Raw genomic sequence first — 23,111 nt, forward strand, 5'->3', positions numbered from 1 at the left:
CTTGTCGTAAACGTAAACAGATAGCCCCGCAAGTGCTGTCCGGGCTCCTAAAGTGAACGCTAAAAATGATGACCGTTGGGCTACTATTTTTAAAAACACCCTTTGGGACTTTCTTGTTCTTTTTAATAAGTGAAGTCCCTATATAGCAAAATCTGGTGAAAGGTAAAACCTGCTGCCTAGTCGAGAAACTGGCAAATGTAATTTAAATTTCCCTAATTTAAAGGGTTGTCCTTTATCTGGTGAACCATTTGCCTGCTTGCAAATCGGCCGAATCACTGGCGTTTTTATGAAATTTCACGTTTTATGCACTGAATGCGCTTCTGGGTATGAAGCGCTTTTATAATAACGCCGGAAGTCCTCAAATTTAACCGCAGTTACGTGCATGCCTGCATTATAGTTTTCAGCATTATAGAGAAGCAACAAAAATCACTGTCCCGCAACGCATTCATGTCAACGCGTACAGCGGCTCAATTGCTTAACCAGTGAGCCACTATACTGAATGTATAATTGCACTGGTTGAACAAAAAAATCATAGTAGCACATGAACAAGTGTCCTGGTTTTAAAGATTTCGTAAATGGGGCTCGGCCTTTATTTGTATCCATTGCCGGCAAAACTAATTCTACCACTATTTAACAGCAACAGCACCCACAAAAGAATGACCACAGGTACGCTTAAAACACTCCGAACTTTAGAAGAAGGCTTTCATATTCTTTAGGCGTGGAGGTGCCTCTTTTCAATGAAATCAGGGTTTATTTGTTTATAGGCGTTTGTATTAAATTGTTCGAGCTTCCACATAACGCGTAACATGACGCTTGCATTAGGGAAGCGCCAGGAAACATCTGGAGCTCGTGCTAAGACCAATTCGTAATCCGAAGGTCCTGATTTATGTACTGGTGTGCTTGGGTACGTAGAAAATCCACCCAGTAAGCCATCCTCTGTGCCTTCGGCCGGGCTGGCGGCAGCGCGAGTATCTGCAGGTTCCAGGAGGGTACTTCTTGTAAACCTGAAAAGAACAAAACAACAGACCCGTTCGGCTATTGCCCTTGGGGAACATGCGTGAGTAGGGCGGCTGCGTTGATAGATAACGCAAATAACGCAGCCCGTTCGAGGCCTGGTGTACTCACCGCAACCGACACGATTTTTGTATCCCTAATTTTAAAGATGGGGCTTGAGCAGCGATGGATTCATAAGGCGGGGGAGGGGGCCAGACGTTGTACGAGTGAGGTGATTACCTCTCCCCTAAAGCACGTTGTAAAATACCACTGCTTAGCATACCTGTCTTCTCCTGTCAACAGCATGGAAATTTGTGAAGTTCTACTGCCAAGTACACGTTCGCAAGTCCCCATTACTGAGCTTGACCGATGTCTGCAGACTGTAAATTGCGCTTTTTGTAAATAGACATTTCTTTCTCTCTTTTTTTGTGATCGGTCTTGAAAGTTCTGTGCTGCAGTTCGCTAAGGCTATCATCACCAGGATGTTAAGGCTAGTTGTCAGCTTATGTGCTCGCATAGGCAGTATGCTGAAAAGAAAGAAAAATGCCCGCGGCGACTAAATATGCCCCAATAAAACCGGCTGGATGTAAAACAGGCGTCAAAATCTTTGGGCTATGAGAAAAAAGTGTCGCATCCTTAGCGTCCCGATTTTTTGCGCCATTTTTTTTGCATTGCCACAAAAGACAAAAGCCCAACTTCCTGCATTTGGCCTGATTTCGACGATACAGAAAAAATTGCCTATTTATTTAAGAAAAAATGTGTTGCTCGAACATGCTTTTTCCTCGACGAGAGCTATTTTTTTACTGGGCACTAGCTTTCCCATGCGATGCAGGAACTAGGTCAAAGCTGAGTTTCATCTTCAGCCTCTCCTAGCAAAAATTATCAGCTTTCTTTTCCGCCCCCTGCCCTTCCCTCAACGCCTCCTTCCGAGATAATAAGTGTTTTTGAAGCTTGCGTTACAGCAAGTTCAGCGAACATGCATTTTTACCCTGCAGGGTGTTCCATTTTTCTCTGGCAACCGGTAGACCCTGTAGGCCTCAGCGTTGAAGCAGTAGTACCAGCACCTGTTGTTTGGTGATTCTTTCGTCGACTGCGAAGAAAAGATAATAAAAATCAACATGCGACCTATATTCCAAGACAACATTTCTACAGCAGTACAAGAGTTGAACACGCATTGGCACTTGTAATGTTCTGTTTTTTCGTTTCAGCCCTATCTACGACACAGAGGAACATCCTTTTTCTCCTGGCGTCGCGTCATTCAAAAGAAGTTCTCAGAAGAGGGAGCATCGGCACTGGGCCCGATAAAGATATGAGTTTTAAATGCAGAAAGAAATAGGTACTGCTAAAAGACACAAATATTGGTCAAAACCTAAGAATACCTAAAAAACAAAATAAAACATCAACCAAGTTAGCTAAACTTTGTTCGAAAATTTATTGTTTTCGAACTCTCTCGTGTATCATATTAAGCATTTCCCTTCAAAACAGACCGCGATAAACGCGTTCGTTTACTCATTCAATGATTTTGTTCCTCAGCCATGTTTCCATCATTGCCGTTTTTGCCTAGACGTATACCCTTTAAATTGTATTATCTGTACTATTGGCGCTTACATCCGTGTGTACAGATTTTCTACTGTGGAAGTTGACCGGAAATACGTATTCTACGCTTTCCGCGGTTCATAGAAACAGCCACCGCGTGTTTGTTCAGAGAACTTGTATTCTGGGAATATCTTAGCTGCTCTTCTAAAATTTTTTCTCTTCAGGGCACGTTGAAGATGGCCCAAGTAGCCAAAAGAATGTATAGCGTCTAGAATGTAACTTACTTTTAAAGAGAAATCTAAAGCACAATTCTTTTTCTTGTGGATCTATGGGAAGGACATGAAGGGCATAACGACAGCTACGGAGGCGCTTATTTGGGCACTCCGGAGACGGATGACCAATGAAAGAAAGATTACTGCACGTATACGTGCATTCATAACTCGGGAATTCAAAATAACAAACGCAAGGGCGTAGCATAAACAATTTGTAGGCACGGAACCTAACAAATAGCGGGTATTCTTACTTTCAGATGCGTGTAACAGCCTTTAAACTCACAAATTACTGGAAGCATTAAACGCAGTTAGGATGGATAGAAGGAATGGCAGAGCAGGACTGCATTGTCCTGCTCTGTTAAGCACGAAAACCGCTTTTTAGAGTATGTTGAAGGCGTCGTGTATTCAATTCCGCTGTCCTGTGGGTAAACGTACGTAGGCCAAACAAGACGATGCCTTAAAGGAGTAGTGACACGAAATTTCAAAGCTGAGATAACTATGTAAAATGCTTCCTTTAAATTAGGAGCTGTCTCCCAGCAAGTTTCAACAGAAGCCGTTCAGTATTACATATTTTAAATCCATTTTAATATCTGCCCGCGCGAGAAAGCCCAGAGCGGGCCACATGACATCATCTGCTACTTGCCCCAACTTGCGACGTCGGGGCTCCCGTGACGTAGCCGACGCCTTGGCTGCGGTTGGCGCGCGGGGCTACCCCGTGTGTACACGTCATGGTTTTGGGAATGACATCATGCTGCACGCGGGGATGGTGAATACCTCGGCCAGTGTGGGTGAGCGTGTGCGCTCGCTAGCGCACGTGTCCAGACCGGCGCCGGTGCGACAACAATCGTGCTACCTCCTGACAGGTGCTACCTCCTGTCAGGTGCTACCTCCTGCCCTGTCAGGGGCTAGCTCCTGTCATGGCGGCCGCTCGGCGTTCATTTTGTCGAAACCAAAACTGACACGAATATACGACGCCGTAACTGATTGTTTACTCTGTGATCGACCGTAAAATGCGCCATCGCATGATTAGTGGGCTAACAGGCACCCATAGCAGCGAGAAAAGCCTAACACAAAAATTTCTTGCCATTACTCTTTTAATGAAATATTAAAAGAACATAACTATAGTCTACACAAGGTGATTAGTGGCCACTTAGGTGTCCACTGTAGAGATTGCCGAGGCTACGCCCCAATCTTTCAGAAAACACAGGTCACTGAAAAACACAAAGATAAATTAACCAGAGTAATAATTGAAGCAACAGAAATAGAGCCCTGAAAAGAAAACTGTGTGAGCGTACCCTCGTTGTCTCTCTCCCAAAAAGAGATTAATTTTCTTTCCCATAGAGAGCTCAGCAGGTGTTTGTGGCCCATGGCCTTAGTGCAGCGAGATGACTGCTTGGGTTATCTCCAGCATTCATGGTATTTCTGCTTTCCTGTATTTTTTTTTTACTGTCAGCGTATATATGTGGCACGCCGAAAAATTAAAAAAAAATGGAGTTGCAAGTCAGCGCTCCTGGGTGTCGCTTTCTTCTTGTGTTTCATCGAGGTGGCGCTGTTCCCGTCTTTGTAACTATGCACCAACTCGCCCAAGACTTAACCATTGCAAGCCGTTTCTGACGTCACCAGACTTCGCCCAAAAAGGGGGCCCTGCCACCCGAAGGACGACGGAGAATACGTCGCCGGCCTAGTTGCCCGGATGTGGAAAACTCATTTCTCCCTGTCCATCTTGGGCTAATAAGAGCATAGTGTATTCGTGTTGTTGAGGTTTTATTGGTGGGGGAAAAACACGTGAAAAATGGCCGCGTATCTGCTCGTTTCGTTTGCAAATGCCTACGAAAGACGATAGTCGACTGGTGCCCCTGGCAAGTAAATGCCTCCCTTCTCTTTCGCGTTCACTTTTCATGATGTTCCTCTCCCGTCTCGTTCCTCCCAATATAACACGCTAGGGGTTTGCTGAAGTAAATTTACATTTACCGTGTTCCACTGCTCCTAGTCGGCTACGGCGATGCCAGCGCTCCCGTACGACGAAGACGCGCCTGAATCGAGGCGCCCTACTACAACGTTTATAGAACCACGTTGCCCTACTCCATGAGCGCTCCAAGCCGAGCGTGAAATCAATGTAGTGGGACCTTTCGTGGCTCTTGAAATTTGATTTTTTAAATGCGGCCACGTAGCGCGGGCAACAGCAGGCGACGGTTTTCTGCAGTTGACGCAGTATTTCATTTGCTATCGCAAAAACCAAGCATCGATGAATTTTTTTAATAAAGGAACACTGCAACTATCACTTATGTACTGATTTTCTGCCTTATATTTGCGCAATGTCTTGTCATTGTTCAACAATGTTGACAAGTATGAACATTAACACCGGACTTAGACGTGTAGATTTGGCTGTGGGTATATAAGATTATTGCGCAGTTTGTTTCACTTTGTCCGGGTGGCTGAATCGAGCTACAGACAGACAGACAGACAGACAGACAGACAGACAGACAGACAGACCAAAATTTCTGCGTTTGAGTAGCCCAACAAATACTACCGTCTTTAAAACGTTACTTTCCCACTTCCGTACCCCGTTGAGCATACTGGAGCCTTCCAGAATGTACGCACACGGTGTTGCTCGTGGCTACACTCAGAACAGAGCCTCGGGAGTGTTTTCAGGCTCTGGCTGAGACTGCGACCATTACCATATGGCAACTTGGCATTGAGCTGTCGGTTATTTTAAGAAAAATGAGGAGGAGGTCTTAAGCCCTGCGTGCACGATCCAGCAAAAAGGGGCCGAATGTGGGCATTCTACCATCTACCACGATTCGCCCCCCCCCCCCCTAGGAAATACCGGAAGCAGTTCACGTTACAATAATATCCTCTACGCAATTTTTACATCGCGGTATTTCAAAATCGTTTACGCTTTCGTCAAAACTGTTCGTGACAAGTCTCCGTACGGGCCCTGACGACACTTATCAGACTTTTCTCCCTGCCGTAGCCTGGTTAAATCTTTTTCTTCGTTTTTGCTTTTTTTATCTCCATTGTGTACGGGACCGCAGATCATCCAAAATTTCGTACTCAGAAGCTAAGAGTATCATTATGGCAGCTTCGTGGAAACAGCATGATACACATGCAATGTGGGAGTGAAGATTTCCTATTGCCATATTTATTTTAGAGGTGCCATGAATATACCCTAGTAAACTCGCCACTGTGTAACTGAATTGTATTTTTTATATTCTTTTATAAAAAGTGTTTTATTGCTGTTTAATTACAAACAGTGCATCTGTAGTGAATCTGTTGTTGTTGTTTTTTTGTTCTAACCCCTCTCCTCTATAACGTATATATGCTAAGGGTAAAACGAATGAAATGAAATGAAAGTATCGCCAGGGAGTGCCTTTGTTCAACGTAGACTTACCTCGCTTGATTTTCTATTAATACAAAGGCACTCTAAGGACACACATTTATTCAGCGCTGCTTCGTAGCAAAATATTGTACGCGCCGTTTCATTGACAGGTTTCTTTCCAGCTGTCTCGTTCTCACAGAACTTGCTCGAGCCTAAAGCAGAACTGCTGACTCATAGTTTCAAATTTCTTTTCTGATACCACTTTTCACAGCCTTGTGTATGTTAAACGACTTTTATTTCATTTCGGAAGGAAATGGGAACTGTCGTACGCCACTTCTGTAGAATGTTGTCAGTTCTGACTTAATCACGTAACCGGCGCTCTCGTGAGCGATCTTTCATTTTTCTTGGTTGAAATACTCCGATATTTCATTTAAAATATTCTGAATCCGAAAATATGTACTTACAACTCTTCCGAGCCTCGTACATTTCCATCGCCTGTGAAGCTCCGGGGTCGGTGGTGTGGTGGCTCCTTTCGATGTAACTGCAACTGCATGCACGTCGTTCTCAGCCTGCGCGGTCTTCGTGTGAGCCCCTCCTTTTACGGAGTTAGCTGTTACAGTGCCTAATACAGAACAAAAAGGAGCATAATTCGCCCACTGTATCAGTGAAATTGATTGACTGATTCATTATTCAGTAAATGGAATCAAACTATTCATCACACAGAGTGTTCAAAAATTCAACCAAAATATAAATTTTGTGTCTTTTTCTCCCCAAGTTTGCGCTCCATGCCAAATCAAGACATAAGCATACGCGTGGAAGTTCCCCATAACAAATATTTGTTATCGCAATTCATCAATCAGATTAAAATGCCTACTTCTAAATGAAACTGTACTTTCACGGTGTTCCAAGATTGTTACATTTAGTAAAATTATCGTTGGCGGCCTTTGTACCCAAATACCCCGATTCGAAGTGGCTGCTCAGCCTCATCAATCAGTACTCAAAAGGGGCTCACCCTCCCACCTCAACACTGCCATGCGGTACCTACCGCCAGCGAAACCTCTCGCCAACATAAAGACAAAGGGAAATTGATTTCAGATACAACCCATTGGCATCCGGACGGCTTATACAACAGCTTGTGTCCTAGTGGAAAAGTTTACGCCGACCTTGAAACCTCTGATACGTAATTAGTCAGATTAATCGAATTTCTTAAATCGGAAACGAATATGCCGATGTAGCGCTCATGATGATACTCCAGCACGACGGAATACTCTAAGCATACGGGAGCCATGATGTCCAGTCGTAATTTAAGTAACAAAAAGAGAGGCCCTCCAGCCGGCTAAATTCAATGATGTGAAAATGCTACACCGTCTCACCAAATGTAAGCACATGTGAGTTAATTTAAATGGTTCATGCCTTCAACGGCGAAACAAAAGATTTTGTTAATTATGCACAAGAATTACAGGGCGTTGAATCGGAGCGACGCAGTATGATCTGCGCGATCGTTGAAACGCTGGTGTGGGGGCCCCGTGCGCTTACACCAGCTGTTTAATTTTGCCCTATCAATGACATTTTCAATACTCAGATATAGAGCCGTGCATTTTATCAAGCCCGCATCTAGCGAGGAGCCTACAAAGCAAAGCGTGCTAACCACCCCTCCTTGTACAAATGGCAGGCATTCCGCAGGGTTGCGTCGTAACCAGGCGAACCTGTTGCCACACCCGCGCGGAGGAAAGTTTGCGCCTATACTCGGACAATAGTGAAGACCATTAATAGCTGATGTAGTGCATCCGTCCGCCAAAGCGACAGATCCAGATGTCAGCGCGCGCGCGCGTGTTTTGAAAAGAGATTGCGCTCAATGCGTAACATCGTCTTCTTTTTTACACCTAGTTTTTCTATCCTCGATGGAAGAACTTAGAAGCAGCTTTAGCGCGAGAAATTACGGAAAAGACTCGTGCCACTTTCAAAATACTCGCAGTGAGGGCGTAACAGCCAGCTGTGGTTAATGGACGCAGGGGCAACTTCCGTTTTCTTTGTTAAGTTGCCCCTTGTAGAGGAATTCAGCTACAATGTTGGTTGCAGAAAGGAAATTTCCCGATGGCAGCCAAACCTTAACGCTAGTAGGAGTAGTATGTGTTTTCAAGAAAAAAGGAATGGAAAGGCCACCAGCAGGAGTGGTTTGTTAACCTAGGTTGGTTACAGCGACGCCTGCTGGTGCAGGGATGGATAATGATGAATTTGGGTTGCGAAAAAAAATCAGTTCATAAACATATAAAAAATTGAGTTCACGATTGCGTAAGCATAAAGGACTCGGACGGTGTTAAGCGTCGAAATGGTAATTACAATATGAGCATGGAGGTATTCTTAAGCTCTAGTTTAAAGACGGTCGTGCACGAGCGCTCTTTATTGCGAGAGGTTGATTTCTTCATTGTATGTCGTAATGGCGAGACGGTTTCTTTCTGACGAAGTATGTGTACCATGGCTAGCTTAGCACTGCTTTTAGATTGAAGGTTTAAGTATCCTTTGGCCTTTAGATGCTTCGAAGAAACCTTGTAATGCCCCACCGCAGTCATGCCCGCTGATCGAATACACTACCGAAATTACGTAGAATAAACGTCTTGATGTCCACGGTTTTATCTGCACAAGGTCAACAATCCAAAATTATTATAGCCCGCATGCGGCGCCTCTGCTCTTGTGCCCTGCCGCCGTGGGTAGTAGACGCCCCTCAGACATTTGCATTGACTAGCAAACGGATGGTCGAATGGTATTGATTGTTAAACGGAGTTTAGCGAGCTTGGTCGGTGTCACTGTGTTTGAAATAGCCCGACAAGTGGGTTCTCTGGTCAAACAAAACGCGAAAGGCGTGGATTTGTTTATTTTTTTATGTCCCGTAAAAATCACAGCGAGGTCCTGCGCACGCCGTTGTCGCGCGGGTAGGTAGTGGAATGTACATTGGCTCGGTGCTTCTAAACCTCTCCTTCTTCATGTAGCTGGCCATAGAATATTTCAAGTAGAATGCAATCTTGCTGTCACCCTTCCGGTAGCTGGAAACAGGTGCTTTGGCGGCGGTCGATGCCAGAAGCTGAAGTGAATACTACAGAAGTAGCCTAGCTTATAAATCGCGGTAATCATGGCACTGTTGGCGTTGTTCGCTCCCTTCACAGGGAGGCTTGCATTGTGCCCTGATACTTCGAACTCAGATTGTTGCTTTGTGCGATTTATTTTTGCTGAGAACAGTCGTCGCAGTTTAATTTCAGAGACAGCGGAATACCTGGCGTGTTGCCAAAACAGCCGAACATGTCAAGTTTCTGTATCGGTATTCCCTTTTTCCGCAGCAGTTTAATTATGCACAAGCTTCTTTGCACAGAGTAGCCCTCATTATTGCCCATTCATAAAGAAGAACTCAGACCCACGTGTACGGGCAAGCCCATGAAGGGACAACAAGTGTTCATAGAAATGTTTTCGAAGCGGAAAGTGGATGAGTATTTTTAAGGACACACTCATAAGTCGTCAAACTAATTCTTTAGAACGATGCACAGCAGCTATAAATCGCTGTACCCATAAGGTATCACGCAGTGGCTGAAAAAGCTGGCGAAATAAGTACAGTTAATCTACGCGCTCTTTAGACCCCAAATGATTGATTATGCATCGAACGTGCGTGACCTGTGGCGCTGAAAATACTACGGGTATGTTAAAAGTGGTTTGTGATGCAAAATACAAATTATCTGAAGGTGTCGGGGGGGGGGGAATAAACGGGGTGCTTTTTTTCAATTTTACGCATGTGTGTATGTACCAATCGATGCAAATTTACGGGAGTATGAAATCGGAAGATCTAGGCTGATCTATGGATTGGTGTGGGGGCATGCACAAGATTTTAAAATCTCGGCACTGAAAATTAGTTGTAGAATTTGTTGTTAGTGTTCTAGTATGTTTCTGGAGTAGTTGAGTTTCTGTTAAAACATATATTAGTGACCACAAACTCCGGAAACGACGTACGTACTGTTTTTCACGGATTCAAGAAATAATATCCCCACACGGCTTACACCTGTCATGGCCTGGTGGAGCAAGCAATGGCAATCTGCATGTGCTTTGCCATCTTGACATTTACGCGCGCAGAAAGGGGCACCACAAACCTATGCAATGCGAGGAGCACGGGTGAATATCTTTATAGCCCTGAAAACGACGATATTCCTACAAACTAGATCTAGCATCGCCAATGCAGGCCAGAAAAAAATGCACGTTCAGGTATTCCGTGAACCAAAGCTCAAAGGACCTTGTCGTTTGCTTGTCTTACACTGTACGAACCAAGTGTGCGATGTTCAAAATTAGGATGCAAAAGCAGTTGGCAGGAATGCCCTGAACGAGGATGAGATTTTCCCGCAATGTAAAAAAAATTAAACAATTTGGTTGTACGTTAAGATTAGCTAAAACACAATAAAATTTACTCTGAAGAGTACATTTTTTTCTTAAAATACAAGTTCATTTTAGGAGATCAAGGGGGAATAATTCATGTGAACAAGAACCTAGGCGACGTGAGAGGGCCAAATAGAAAAGGTATACATTCAGCTATCACTCGCCGCTTCTTACCACTGAACCGTACAGAAAGCAAATGGCAGCTACTGCTACATCACGTCACACATTCAATTTTATGGTAATGATAGAAAAGGAATAAAATCATATGGTGTGCAGTCTTCGCGACCAGCGCCGAATTCATCGCGCTTCGCGGACCCCTCAATGCACGAATCGTACATAATTGCTTAGTCCACTCTCTTTCTTTTTTTTGGGATGGGTGCTAGTGGATACTTGGATGTCACAAAGCTTACTAAATTACGGGGAAAGCGCGCAGCTCAAACTGTGCTTCGACAATATGACCACCGGCGCATTTTAGAGTGGGAAAGCTCCGACACAGCACCTCCCGTTTTCTCGACGCTGTAAGCTGATTTGTGCGCCAAAATATTTTATTTTCTGCCAAATGGAGTTGCTAGGAATGTATTTCGCCTTAGTAATGGGCTAAAGTCCGTGCCGTAAGAATATCGAAAGCGCCGTCCTAATGACCGTTGGTCAGCAATGCAAACGCATGGAAAACACAGATGGATGTACTACTCAAGGCCTCTTTCCCTGTGGCGCCATCTCGGAAGCGCATGAGGCGTATGACGAACGACCTCACACTGTAAAACCATGAAGTGACACAAGGTAATATGTTGCGTCAGCCGCTGTCAGACACAAGATATACTTCCTAAAACTTCCTACTACTGTTACGGCTACTACTACTACTACTACTACTCCTTCTACTACCACTACTTCTAGTAGTAGTAGTATAGTACTACTACTACTACTACTACTACTACTACTACTACTACTACTACTACTACTCTACTACCATTACTGTTACTAATGCTGTTACTACTATTACTGTTTCTACTACTGTAACTACTACTGCTACTGTTACAACTACTACTGTTACTACTACTGTTTAGGGAATAACTTCGGTCAAATTACTAATCCATATATGCGCAGAAATCACAATTACCTTTCGCAGAACGGCCTAAATGTACGTCACTCGCGCTTTGTTAAAAATATATCGTTTTGCGTTATGCGGCTGCACGTGTATGAGCAGGCTTTGGCCGCGTATGCATTCGCATGCTGCTATATAAACAGTGCCTTATTGTTCAGATATGTTCCTCGCGGCAGCCGCTATTATATACATCACAAACAACAGTTTTGAAATTATATAAACATCGAATGAAAATAACCCCAAACAAACACCTCCTATTACGTCGTGAGAAGTCCTTCCGTTTGTGAACAATTCCATGTCATGTACGCATTACCGCGCATCGAGAGCAATAACAACAGAAAACTCTTCACACTGATCGTTCTATGGCTCACAGTGGTTCCGGAATATAGATACAATATAATGACCCAACGTTTGCCCTCTCTCTGTTCTTCAATTCGCTATTTCAAATGGACATTGCTGCTTAAAAGGTAGTCTGCAAAAATTTTTCCAACTTTTTTTCTAAATCTTCAATGCTTGAAGAACGTAGTCAACAAACATATCCAGTACTTTGATTAGGGGGGACAAAGTTCCTCAACCAAAAATTGCTGCTTTATGCCCATCAAGTAAATTGGAGAGCTGTTCAAAACACTGTCTTATCTTTCCATGTCTTTGCATTCTTCGACCGCTGGAATTACGAAACTACAGCGGTGTAGCGGCTATTGGCGGGCTTTTCTTCAGTTGCAGCATGAACGCATTTTGTAGCAACTTTAAAAAGACAGCCACAAAGGCAAAGCATAAGCGGAAGACATATCCGCTGCGGCGAGAATCACGCATTGCCGCTCCGTGCAGGCGATAACTGAATGCAGCCATATGGCTGCATTCAGGTGGACGTCAAACTTTCCTTCGCGATAACTATACTTTTCGCAATGCTTCCACACGCCACGGAACGAGTGAAAGCTTTCATTGGAAGTGTTGCAGAGTTCCTTTAAGCTCTCCACGTTTCATGCGGCCCCCGGAATTGTGTTTTAAAGCGGGTGACATCAACGCACCAACTGATCATGGTCATTATGGTCGTCGTTTCTGTGGATGCCGGATTGGACAAAAAGCTAGATGGACTCTTCTTGTCGAAACCAGTTGTCAGCTTAAATGCTAAAAAGTGAATCCTGTGGTGAAGTGTCATCGCTGGCAAGTGTTGTTTGTCAACAGAACACTCCAATTCCTCTTGTCATTGGAGGCCACGTAGCTGGCTAGCAAATAATTGTGCCTCATTTCGATTAAGCCCAGTATTTCTCGTGCGCCAAAATTATAATTGATTTCCCAGCCAATCGTTTGTAAGAAGCTAATGTGTCCAACTTGGCTCTGCTAGCCGCCGTTCCTACACTGAAGGCACGCAATCTAGGACTATAGAACAATAAAGTCGTTTTTCAGTAACACTTCACGTGACGTATTGTTTTGTTCATAAATAAGCCAATTCCATAACAGTGTTTCTGGTACAACTGGGTAAATGCTGCTTATTTAGCAGCCCCTCCTGTGGTGCAGCGAAATGAGGGAATTCGCTTTCAGAGCATGATTAGTAATATCATTCAAAGAGATTGGATTCGAAATAAATGTACAGTTTTAAGGTGACATGAATCACTTAAAGTGCATCTCCTAGAAATATTATTTTAAAAACCCATAAAACAAAAAGCAATACTGCTACGGCCCACCCCTCGACTTTTTTGCACCAAATTCCGTATCTCCTTATACTGCTCTGCAAAAGGTTCTGAACGCAATTTCCGTCAGGCGCATCTGTCTGCCTTGTATGCGCCAAGTGCCGCAGTCGAGCCCCGCACAGTGTTAGTCATCGACACTTAGGAGTTTTTAAAGGATGTTAAAGACATCTCTAAACATTGTCGAAGCACTTAATCAGACTGGGACGCGTACGTCATGTAGCATATATTTTGATTCTTATTTACAAGCAATTCAGCATAAGTAAGGACGGCCAGAACTTGCCTCCAATTTATACCAAACTGTGAAGCTGACTTAAGTACATCCGTTGTGACAAAACGCTCGTAAGTATGCATGGTTATATGTAAAACGGTGCGAGGAACACTCGTCAGTTTGTGTGGTTATTTGTTACAAACTGTGGAAATGTTTTATCTGTACAGGGTCCGCATGTGCAAAAAGTTAATGGCAACCATAAAATGTTCGGAAAGCACAACATTTAGTCCCACAAACGCAAACCATAACAAAGCCCAGGGTGATGTTACCGCGGTACTTCATGAGGTAGCAGATAAGTGCTCATGATGTTTCTTTTGATACAGGTTTTACCAGTAAAATAAGGATTTAGACCTCCTCTCAGATCTGATATACTTCAATACATTATTTATAATACACTTTGCAGCCGCAGATAAGGTGGATTTAACAAACATTTTTGTCCCTTTTATTGCAGTCTTTTTTCCGATCGTTGACACAACAGAAACAATTTTCGTGTCTTGCATTTCAACACGAAATTGCAGTCACAGGCAAAAAACAATACCAGAAGCTCCCTGTCAAGCAACAAGGAGAAGTGTAAATGACAGGGACATGAGAAGCTCAGCAAGCAATAAGGTAATTTTTTAAGACCATTTCTCTGAAATTGGTCGCTACAAACCACACTAGGTCATGGGGAGGTCAAAACATAGGGACAGATCCCGACAGGCGGCTACAAACCACGTCATCATGCCACGCCACTGAAAACCTCGTTTCACCCTCATGAAAAGTATGCACTGAATGTTAAAGACGGCATCTGCCAATATTCAACGTGATTGGCATTTTGTAAAAAAAAGATGCATTAGGAGGTTTCCTATATTCTACCAAGCGCCTTCGCATTGCGCGCTTAACTATTTTGTGCAGCTTCCGCACCTTCATTTCTGCAAAACATAAGGTATTCGCATGCAGTGACGAAATATGCATGACTGATCTGAGGTGTGGTGTAAGTTGCTCTAATTTTCTCTTTCTCTTCACCTAGAATCCTGGATGAAATCAAAGGGCACATATTGCCAATCGTTTTACCTCCCTAAGACTTTTCTAATAAAGAAAATTGCCCCGAACGTATTTTATATTTTTTGGCACCGCATTGCACTATTCCCTAAATTTTCCACTTCAGCGCCGTGCTAAATAAAGTGCTTCTCAGTGATGCCTTTCGCTCATCTAGTACCAACCATTCTCTTGAGGAATTAGCGTCTCGACTGGGGCCAGTTGGTTCATTCTGATCTTAAACAACAGCGCAAAAGACAAGGACTAGGAAAGAAGCACAGACAAGCGCACAGCGCAGCGAAAGAAGCACAGCGCTTGTCTGTGCTTCTTTCCTAGTCCTTGTCTTTTGCGCTGTTGTTTAAGATCACTTGAGGAAGGCGTGCCGTCCTGCTGCCAGAACATATCACTCATTAATTTCTCCAATCAAGGGCAACCTAAACCACCTGCCCGTTCCGGCCATAGCAGTTCAGGAAACTACTCTTTCGTACAACAGTATTCTGCAATATCTCGCTTGGTCTGACACCAACTAGTCACATTTTTGTTTGCATCCAGCTCTCCTTTGCAAAGCCAGTGGCCCAGGGCGGAAGAAACCGATAACGAAACATTTTGTCAACAAAACCATTTCTATTTTAAGGAAAAGTGGTCTACGAGAGTAGACTCCTTTACTATTCCTAAAAAGATAATCAACCGTTAGGGATTAAGAAGTGTAGCTATAGTTCCTCTTACCTATTACTGCAAGAAAGAGCAACCACAACCAAAGCAGCTTTCTTTTCTTCATCTTCTTTTGCAGAACCAATGGCGATATTTGTTCACTGACCGTTCCTTGCTCGTGGCCAGAGTGGGGCTGCCAAATATGGGCTTTGTGTTCGCTCTCTACAGCTCTCCTTTGTCTCCTTTCGGGGGAGTTGGAAGAGAAGACAATGACAGAACAGACAACCTTGAACGATCTCGAAATAAGCTAGTGCAGCCTGCCACTTGGGTAGGCAAATTCGCTCGCGTATAGTGTGTTGAATCTTCATTCGGAAAGTTTCGCGCTTTGGCAAGGGGTGCGGTAAAAAACGGCAAAAACATGAGGATGGTTAAAATCCTGAAAGAATCAAACTACGCACAAAACACTGTGGTTTGAAATATGTGTGTACAAAATGGGGTTTATTTTAATGTTCATGAAAAGCTTTTATGATGGCGGCTTTGACTGCAATTTCCGAGTCAAATGTGTCACCAAGTGGGATAAATCCGTGGCTACAGGGAAATATGTTTCCTTACAGACTTACATTACAAGGCCCTAATCGCCGCAGCCATCTTCCTATATGATATTCCCTGTGGTGGCGTAGGAGTCAACGGAGTGTTAATTTGATTCCTAAAAATTCTTATTTCCCATTCCTCCGTGTCCGATCTCATCAACCTTAGTACAGTAACAGATTACAAAGGTGTATAAGTGATAAATTCGAGGTGGCTAACTGGTAAACTAAACAGTATGCTCGCAAAGGCGCCTTCCTCCCAAGTGATTTCTTTGCGGTTATTAAAACACGTTCTAAAAAACTCGTGTTTCTGATCCATTTGTTTAAATGTTCGTCTCCTGCTAGTTTAATCTTATTTCGATCGCTGAAAAGAGCTGGTGGTAGCACCTTTGCATATAAGTATGGCACCTTGTTCCACGAGTGTGCTGGGTACCCTTATTCTCCGGAGAGCTTTTCATGTAATACAACTGGTTTCTTGTAATGCCACTGGTTTCTTGTTTCTTGAGCGTTTCTTGTAATACCACTGGTTTTTGTTGCTCGAGCTTTTCTTGTGATACCACTGGTTTCTTGTCCGAGTACAGTGGCCTCCATGTTGTTAATGAACCTGGTTTGCGTTCTTGTTTCTTGTATAAACAAATACAATAAAATTTGGCACTCACTGTAGGACACGGTTCTTTCTTAAGAAACAAAACAACTAAAATGTGTCAATTTTAAAACACCTGCTACTTCACATTACGACCAGAAGACGACCTACACACGGCAGAGTAGTGGGTGCTGAACTAATCTTCACCATACGCCAACTAAAGCGCAATATTGCATCGAAGAAACAACCTAATATAGCACTGAATCGCACGTGGACCCTTAAAAGTGATTTTACAAGACATCTTGCCTAATAGGTAGTATTACATGTAGCGTTTCATTGTAAATAGAAAAAGCGCGAAACTCAAATGTGAGTACAAAACCAGAAAATCCTTCTAAATGCTTTGCGTCATTTCCTTCCACCGCGCCACTAGAAAATAAAAATCGACGGGGTCCTGCTGGTATGGCTCGGATACAAGTATTCAACAAACATTTGCCAACGTGCTAACAACGAACTTTTTGTTATTTTGCAAACAAATGTGCCTTCACCAGTCAAGAAACACTTAAAATATCTGAAATAAACACACGCAAGGAAAACTTTGAACTAGATGGGAAGGGTATCAAAATAAACTTGCAAATGAATGCGGAGCTGACAATCACCACTGCTATTATCTAGTACTGCTGACATTCAAAACAAGTGACCTTCTTGATGTAGTGCATTAACGGAATAAATCCCAGAAAAATTAGGATGTAAAAAAATGTCTCTGATTCAAAGTTCCGTGAAACTGAGGACTCTGGAGTCCAAATAGTGTAAGCCATCATGGTGACAACGCCAAAATTTCTGCAGTCGTTCCAATGCTGCTTGTTTAGTAATGAGAGCTTCGTTATCGAGATATTATTCGTAAGGCCTATGGAACGTCCGAAGTTCACTTTCTTTGAATATTTTAATTTGTCAATCATTTTTATTGCTCAGACTCATATTTTCTTTGTAAATCTATTCTGATCACAGAATTTTATTGGCAAATAGACGGAGTTAAACACAGGATAAGATTTTGGTAACTAAACTAGGCGTCATTGAAAACAGGAAACAAAAAGGAACGTAAAGGTAAAGAAAGATGAAAATAAATTTATGTAAGGTTGCAAAGGGCGAACTGTGGGGGCAAAAGAAGACAGCACATGTGACCGGAGACACATTTTTAGCAGAATTATGTCTTTCAGATCACAAACCAAATTTCGGGTAGTGTTTCATGCAAATGAATACGTTGATTTTTAAGTTTTACGGGGTCTGTGTAAGTCTGGGTAGCCTCAGAAAATTCGCGATGAGAACGGTATGTCAACGGCTTTTCAAAAGTGCATGCCATCATTCGCTGTTTGTATTCTGAAGATGTATTATAGTTACCATACAAATAACTCGAGCAGTACATTTTTTGTGTGCCAGTACTGCACCAGTACTGGGCTAGTACATGGTTTCAGTTTACTATATGCCGTGGTAGGTTTATTATTCGGTGTATGAGTGTTTAGCTGCGTTTTGTTCCGTTTTATATCGAACATTAATGCGAGGCTTGAACTTTAAGCACAATAGGCTACGTGGCTACAAAGCTATAACAACGAATTATCGTGACTGCGAGGAGCGCAAAGGAAAGCGAGAGGCAGAAGGTGGTTTATTGAAAGTAAGAGAGGTCATCTTTAGTCTGTTACACCTGAAAGAAATTACGCGTAGGCCCATTCTGTTACACATTAATAGTTGGTCTTTTAGGTATAGGTTCATGATGGGTACTGTGCAAACAAAACTTGGACCAGAAAGAAAACAGGACGGAGCACTACTATCAACTGAAAAGTTTAATAGTAACACACACGTACACGTACACACACAATCAAAGCCACCGTCATCACATTACAATCTGCCACCCGGCCAGATCGCGGGGAAATAATTTTGTTACACAGTTGTGTTATTTAGAATTTACAATTAAATTGGAGTCTGGAGTTACACCTAGATTCATGAATTCATATAATAGTAGTAGAATAGCAGTAGAATTTGTATTCTAATTCATATAGAAGGAGTAGTAGAACTTCAAAGTAGACCACCGGTAACGATGGGAACAATGGAGGGCGATGGTCGGAAAGGGAAGATATGAAAGGCCGGAAGTTTTAAAGGCTGGGTTCGTTGAATGCAGGATGAATACGCCAGTTCCAGTGGAGCTGCCAGGAGAGCTCGATAGTTGATGATAATGGTAACGTGTACTTCTTCGATAAAGGTATATCCTGCAGAGGTCCAACTGAATTATCTGTGCTAGACTGCTTTTAATCAATCAAATTTGGTCGACTGTGTTGGACTCAATGTTAAATACCAAAATTGAATAATTAGCGCTTAAGATGCACGAAGCTAGTTAGCCATTGGTCGTTACCATTATTGGTCCTGCTCTTATATCCTATTAGAGCTCACAATAAATTTCATGCATTATTACGGTATAGAATTCCTCCGAAGATGCAATAAAATGGTATTTGACCTTGTACCTGACCTATTTTCACCCAGCCCGTACCATACTGTGGGCTACGACATTGTACTCAGTTTTTACAAAATAATTTTTATCGCCTAATTAGTGCCAAGGTACGGTAAAATAGTCCGCTTAACATGTGACAATCTATTTGTATAAAATGTAATAGTGGATGACCGAATCGACGGTTTCTTTACAATAGCAGAAATGACCATTACACGCTAAATATTTGTGAACGAAATGTTCTAATGCTGCCTCTAACGCCATACTACTGTAGCCGTGGGGGGTGGAGGGTATAGATGATTTTGTAACGGTACATTTTGTCCACTGTGGGGCGCAGTGCATTGTAAAGCTGCACTACAGAGTAAGCCATCTGGTTACTTTGATGTGCAGAGAAAATAAAACAAACACCTTCTTTCAAGCTCGCCTTAGCGTTTGAATTATAGTTCATTTTTAAAGGAAGAATGACTATGCTAGCCAGTTCTGAGACCCCTTTTGTTTTAACAAGCACATCACTTTAGCCTTCAGGACGAATCCCCAGTGCCGATTTGAATTTAACAGCTCTAAGCTAACACAGCCCCGATACGGGATGTCTTTAGCCTCATTCTCTCGAGAATACTGGCAAAACACATAATTATATAGGCGTGGACAGTCTTTACACTTTTTGCGACCTAAAACACAGGGACTCGACGTTTTTCTTTAGACTCATTTTTCCTACGGTCGTTATGTTTCGTGCCCCCCGAAGTTAACAAAGAAATGAAAGCTGTAAAGGTCATTCATCCGTACTTTTCTGTGTAAGTAACGTTCGCGTTGTGACTAAGGCTCGCCTTGGACCCATCTTGCCTATTTTTAAAGATCCGACGCCTATGACGCAGGTCGGCCATCGTCTGCACTTTCCTTGTTCTATTGTTCGGATGCACGAGAAACACGTATGTGGTTTCTTCAAAGCAGTTGTCGAGCGGTCAGCGCTACAAGCCCAGAAACGCCATCCTATGACATATAGTCCATGTTCTCGCTCCGAGAAATGGCATTGTTTTCGTTCGTCTTCGCTGGGCCGTTTCTACGTGGCCTAGAAAGAAAATTGAATCCCAAACCAAGACCTCCCAGAAAGGTGCCTGTAAGCACACGGAGGCCAAAACAAGGGAACTGTTCCTATAATTCGCGATAGCCGTGTTGCCTACTTCTGCACTCAAGTCATTTGAATAACGGTAAAAATTAGGCAATGGCGGGTTCGCGTGGTTATTAAAGGAGAATAAGAGGGAGCAAGCTTTCCATGCGAAAGATTGAAATTAGCGTTAAAAGCATTTGGAAGAGGATGAGTCCCGTAGTTTAGTACTGTCTCTCATGAACTGCCTACCCACGCCTTATTGATTGCCGTCTTGTACCATTTCGCTGTTGAGGCATGTTCAGGTACTAGGTGGTTATACTGCTTTTTACTTAAGATGTCACCGTCTGTCGAAGACTTGTATTTGCCTTCTAGCTCCGTGACCCACTCGTATGGTAGCAATGGTGCTGTTTGCTGTTCGATGTCGAAGTCGCGAAGAGAAACAGATCTTTAGCGGCGTGATTGCTCATTATAGTGCCTGGATAGCGCCTATAACCTTAAGAACGAGTGTATGCGTCGTCGCGATAAGTATGTGATATAGACGAAACGGGACAATGAACCGTCTGACCGAACTAGGCAGAAGGCATATCAGCAAGAAGCCAACAAGCACATCAATGATCGGCTGGATGAGGTCACGTTTACCGCAGGTAGGGCACAACCAATTCAGCAATTAACAAGTTGTCAAGGTACTCATTTTTGTGGAGAATATCGTCGAGAAATAAAGAGAACAAGGGAAAGAAGGTGTTCGATTCGACTGACTGGTCGCCACATATACAGCCATTGAGGTGCGTAGCAAGGCTTACACCACAAATACAAAAATGTCTCGAAGTGAAATAACCGCAGCATATTTGAGAATCATAGATGCGACGGAATATAAGTACAGGATGCGCGCCCCTCCGCCAACATGCCCCAAGGAAATTATGCGAAAGCAGACAATTGGTCCGCCGGGTGAAAAAAAAAGTGTACCATACAAATAAATCTCATTTGAATCTTAAATATTTCGATACATGTCCATGTAGGGCCAGGTATGACCTCGCCGATTCTGTGGATCAGATAACAGGGTAAAGTCCAGTTTTATTATGTCGGCCATACCACGGTCCAGTTGAGCCTTAATTACCCAAAGGTAAAAATATCCCCCTTATTTGCAGAAATAATGCGTGGAATTGACATAAGAGAACATTTTACAGAAAAAGTGACTTCGGGGGAAAAAGCTCTAGCTGGTGCTCACGCCCAGGCTGTTAGCCTCAAAACCCGAGACCCTACCCCTGCACCATGGAATCCGACGAACGGACCCCTTTTTCTAGTCGCTCGAAGCAGAACATCACCCTGTGGTCTCGTGCACAAAGTTAACCTGACGTTATTCTATGGTCTGGACTACAGAATAGGCAGTGCGGACAGGTTTTGGATTTGAAGGGGTCCGGTTTGCTAGCGGGAGGGCTTCCTATTTGCGACGATCTAAAGAGTAATTAAAAATCTGGAGGCAACATTAAGAGAAACGAATAAGAGGAGTAAGATATCTAGGTGAAAGGCACCCGCCGCGGTGGCTCAGTGGCTAAGGCGTTGCGCTGCTGAGCACGAGGTCGCGGGTTCGTTTCCCGGACGCGGCGGCCGCTTTTCTGATGGAGGCGAAAAGCAAAAACGCCCGTGTGTACGAGATTTCGGCGCGCGTTAAAGATCCCCAGGTGGTCAAAATTAATCCGGAGCCCTCCACTACGGCGCGCCTCATCGCCTGCGTTGCGTCGGCGCGTTAAACCCCACAATCAATCAAATCAATCAAATCAATCAATCTAGGTGAAAGGCGCCCTTTTTACGCGTTCACGCACGCGCAGACGTAGATACAGGGTTTCCGAATAAAGCACATGAGGACTTCTGTACCCATGGCAGCGCCATTGCGACTTACCCATGAACCAACGTAGCATGTGTGTGTGAATCGCTCTCGTTTACCAGTGAGCGCGCTACTGCGCTGACGCAAAGGATTGCACGTGCAGAATAAATGATTCGCGTCATCAAACACGCCGCGTGCAGCGATCAGGGGCAGGTCTGCAATTCCGAAATGCTCAAAATACACATTTTAACTCAAGAAACCGGCTGGAATCTCAGCGAATAGCTAAATTTCCTCTCCCTTTATTTGCATGCGGATCAGTAAGGACGCCATTACAATGGGTCGCTGACTAGCAACGTTATTGGCCGTTTTCATTGACATAACTTGATCCTACAGCTTATTTAGTACGAAGGTGACAGCATTAACGAACTTAAGCCAAACAATATGCAAAGGCAAACCTACCAGTAACTTACCTGTCAATGATGCAGTTCCCGAAACTTCTTCGCGTACATCCGTTCTGCCACGTGTAACGTCATGAGCTTCTGGTTGAAAGCATCATTTGTCTGCTAGTCCGAATGCCATGGAAATATACAAGAAATAAATGGCGGGTTCAGAGGACTTTGCAGAGGAACGATGTTTTGTTGCGTCAAAGCTACCTTTTTGGCGACAAAAAAAAGCGTAAAGCTACGATGAAGTCGGCGCAATCACACAATTGATTTACAATTTCACGCGTGCGGGCAGCCCAGCATAGTCATAGCGCAGTGGCTACTGTTGTTCACTGGTGCAGTAAACAATGCATGCCGTAAGAAATGGATTGCCTCTAGGCCGACCAATAAACCTCTTTTTTTCTGGAATTTCTTCCCGGCAGGCCTACCGGCCACAGGTAGGAACAAAAAAAAAAGAATTTGATACTACATAGATCGCTTTTAAGCCACTCCTGATCTGTCTTGTTGTCGGATATAAGGAAAGGCTGAGGGGAAACGAAAGTTGCGAAATGTAGAAGCGAAGCATAATTTCAGCGGCGTTAGCAATACAAGCTACTGCCGCAAGTCAGAGAGATCAAGAGAAAAGATTTTACATTTTTGAACATGGGCCTGGTTAGCGTTCAATTGCAATGATTTTCTGATGGCGCGCCAGTTTTTTAACTGTTCACACTTGTACTTGCTGCGGTCAGCCATCCTTAGTGGGGTAGAATTCCGCTGTCGTTCGTGCAAATAAGGATCTCCCTCCGCCATGCATTTTGAAAGAAGTCCGCCCTTCGGCA

General features: G+C 43.5%; 1 protein-coding gene across 5 annotated transcripts; it reads right to left on the reverse strand.

Annotated features, from left to right (window-relative positions):
• Positions 1-558: 558 nt before the first annotated feature.
• LOC144145848 (uncharacterized) lies at positions 559-22,615 on the reverse strand. 5 transcript variants are annotated; one of them, XR_013317603.1, is made up of 6 exons: positions 22,504-22,615; positions 22,321-22,410; positions 15,335-15,501; positions 6,585-6,742; positions 1,982-2,083; positions 571-1,004 (listed from the first exon to the last, which is right to left on the reverse strand). XR_013317603.1 is itself a non-coding variant. In XM_077677648.1 (5 exons), the coding sequence occupies exons 2-5, from the start codon at positions 15,384-15,386 to the stop codon at positions 885-887; spliced, it is 432 nt and encodes a 143-aa protein (XP_077533774.1). In that variant the 5' UTR covers positions 15,387-15,501; positions 22,321-22,601; the 3' UTR covers positions 572-884. The 5 variants fall into 5 exon arrangements, 2 of the variants coding, with proteins under 2 accessions (XP_077533773.1, XP_077533774.1); XR_013317602.1 differs by having other exon boundaries at positions 22,321-22,413; positions 22,504-22,571; XR_013317604.1 differs by lacking the exon at positions 22,504-22,615 and having other exon boundaries at positions 572-1,004; positions 22,310-22,327.
• Positions 22,616-23,111: the final 496 nt, after the last annotated feature.

The sequence above is a fragment of the Haemaphysalis longicornis genome, unplaced genomic scaffold (assembly GCF_048455015.1).
Source record: "Haemaphysalis longicornis isolate Haplotype H1 unplaced genomic scaffold, Haemaphysalis longicornis Haplotype H1 scaffold_7, whole genome shotgun sequence".
Classification (NCBI taxonomy): domain Eukaryota; kingdom Metazoa; phylum Arthropoda; class Arachnida; order Ixodida; family Ixodidae; genus Haemaphysalis; species Haemaphysalis longicornis.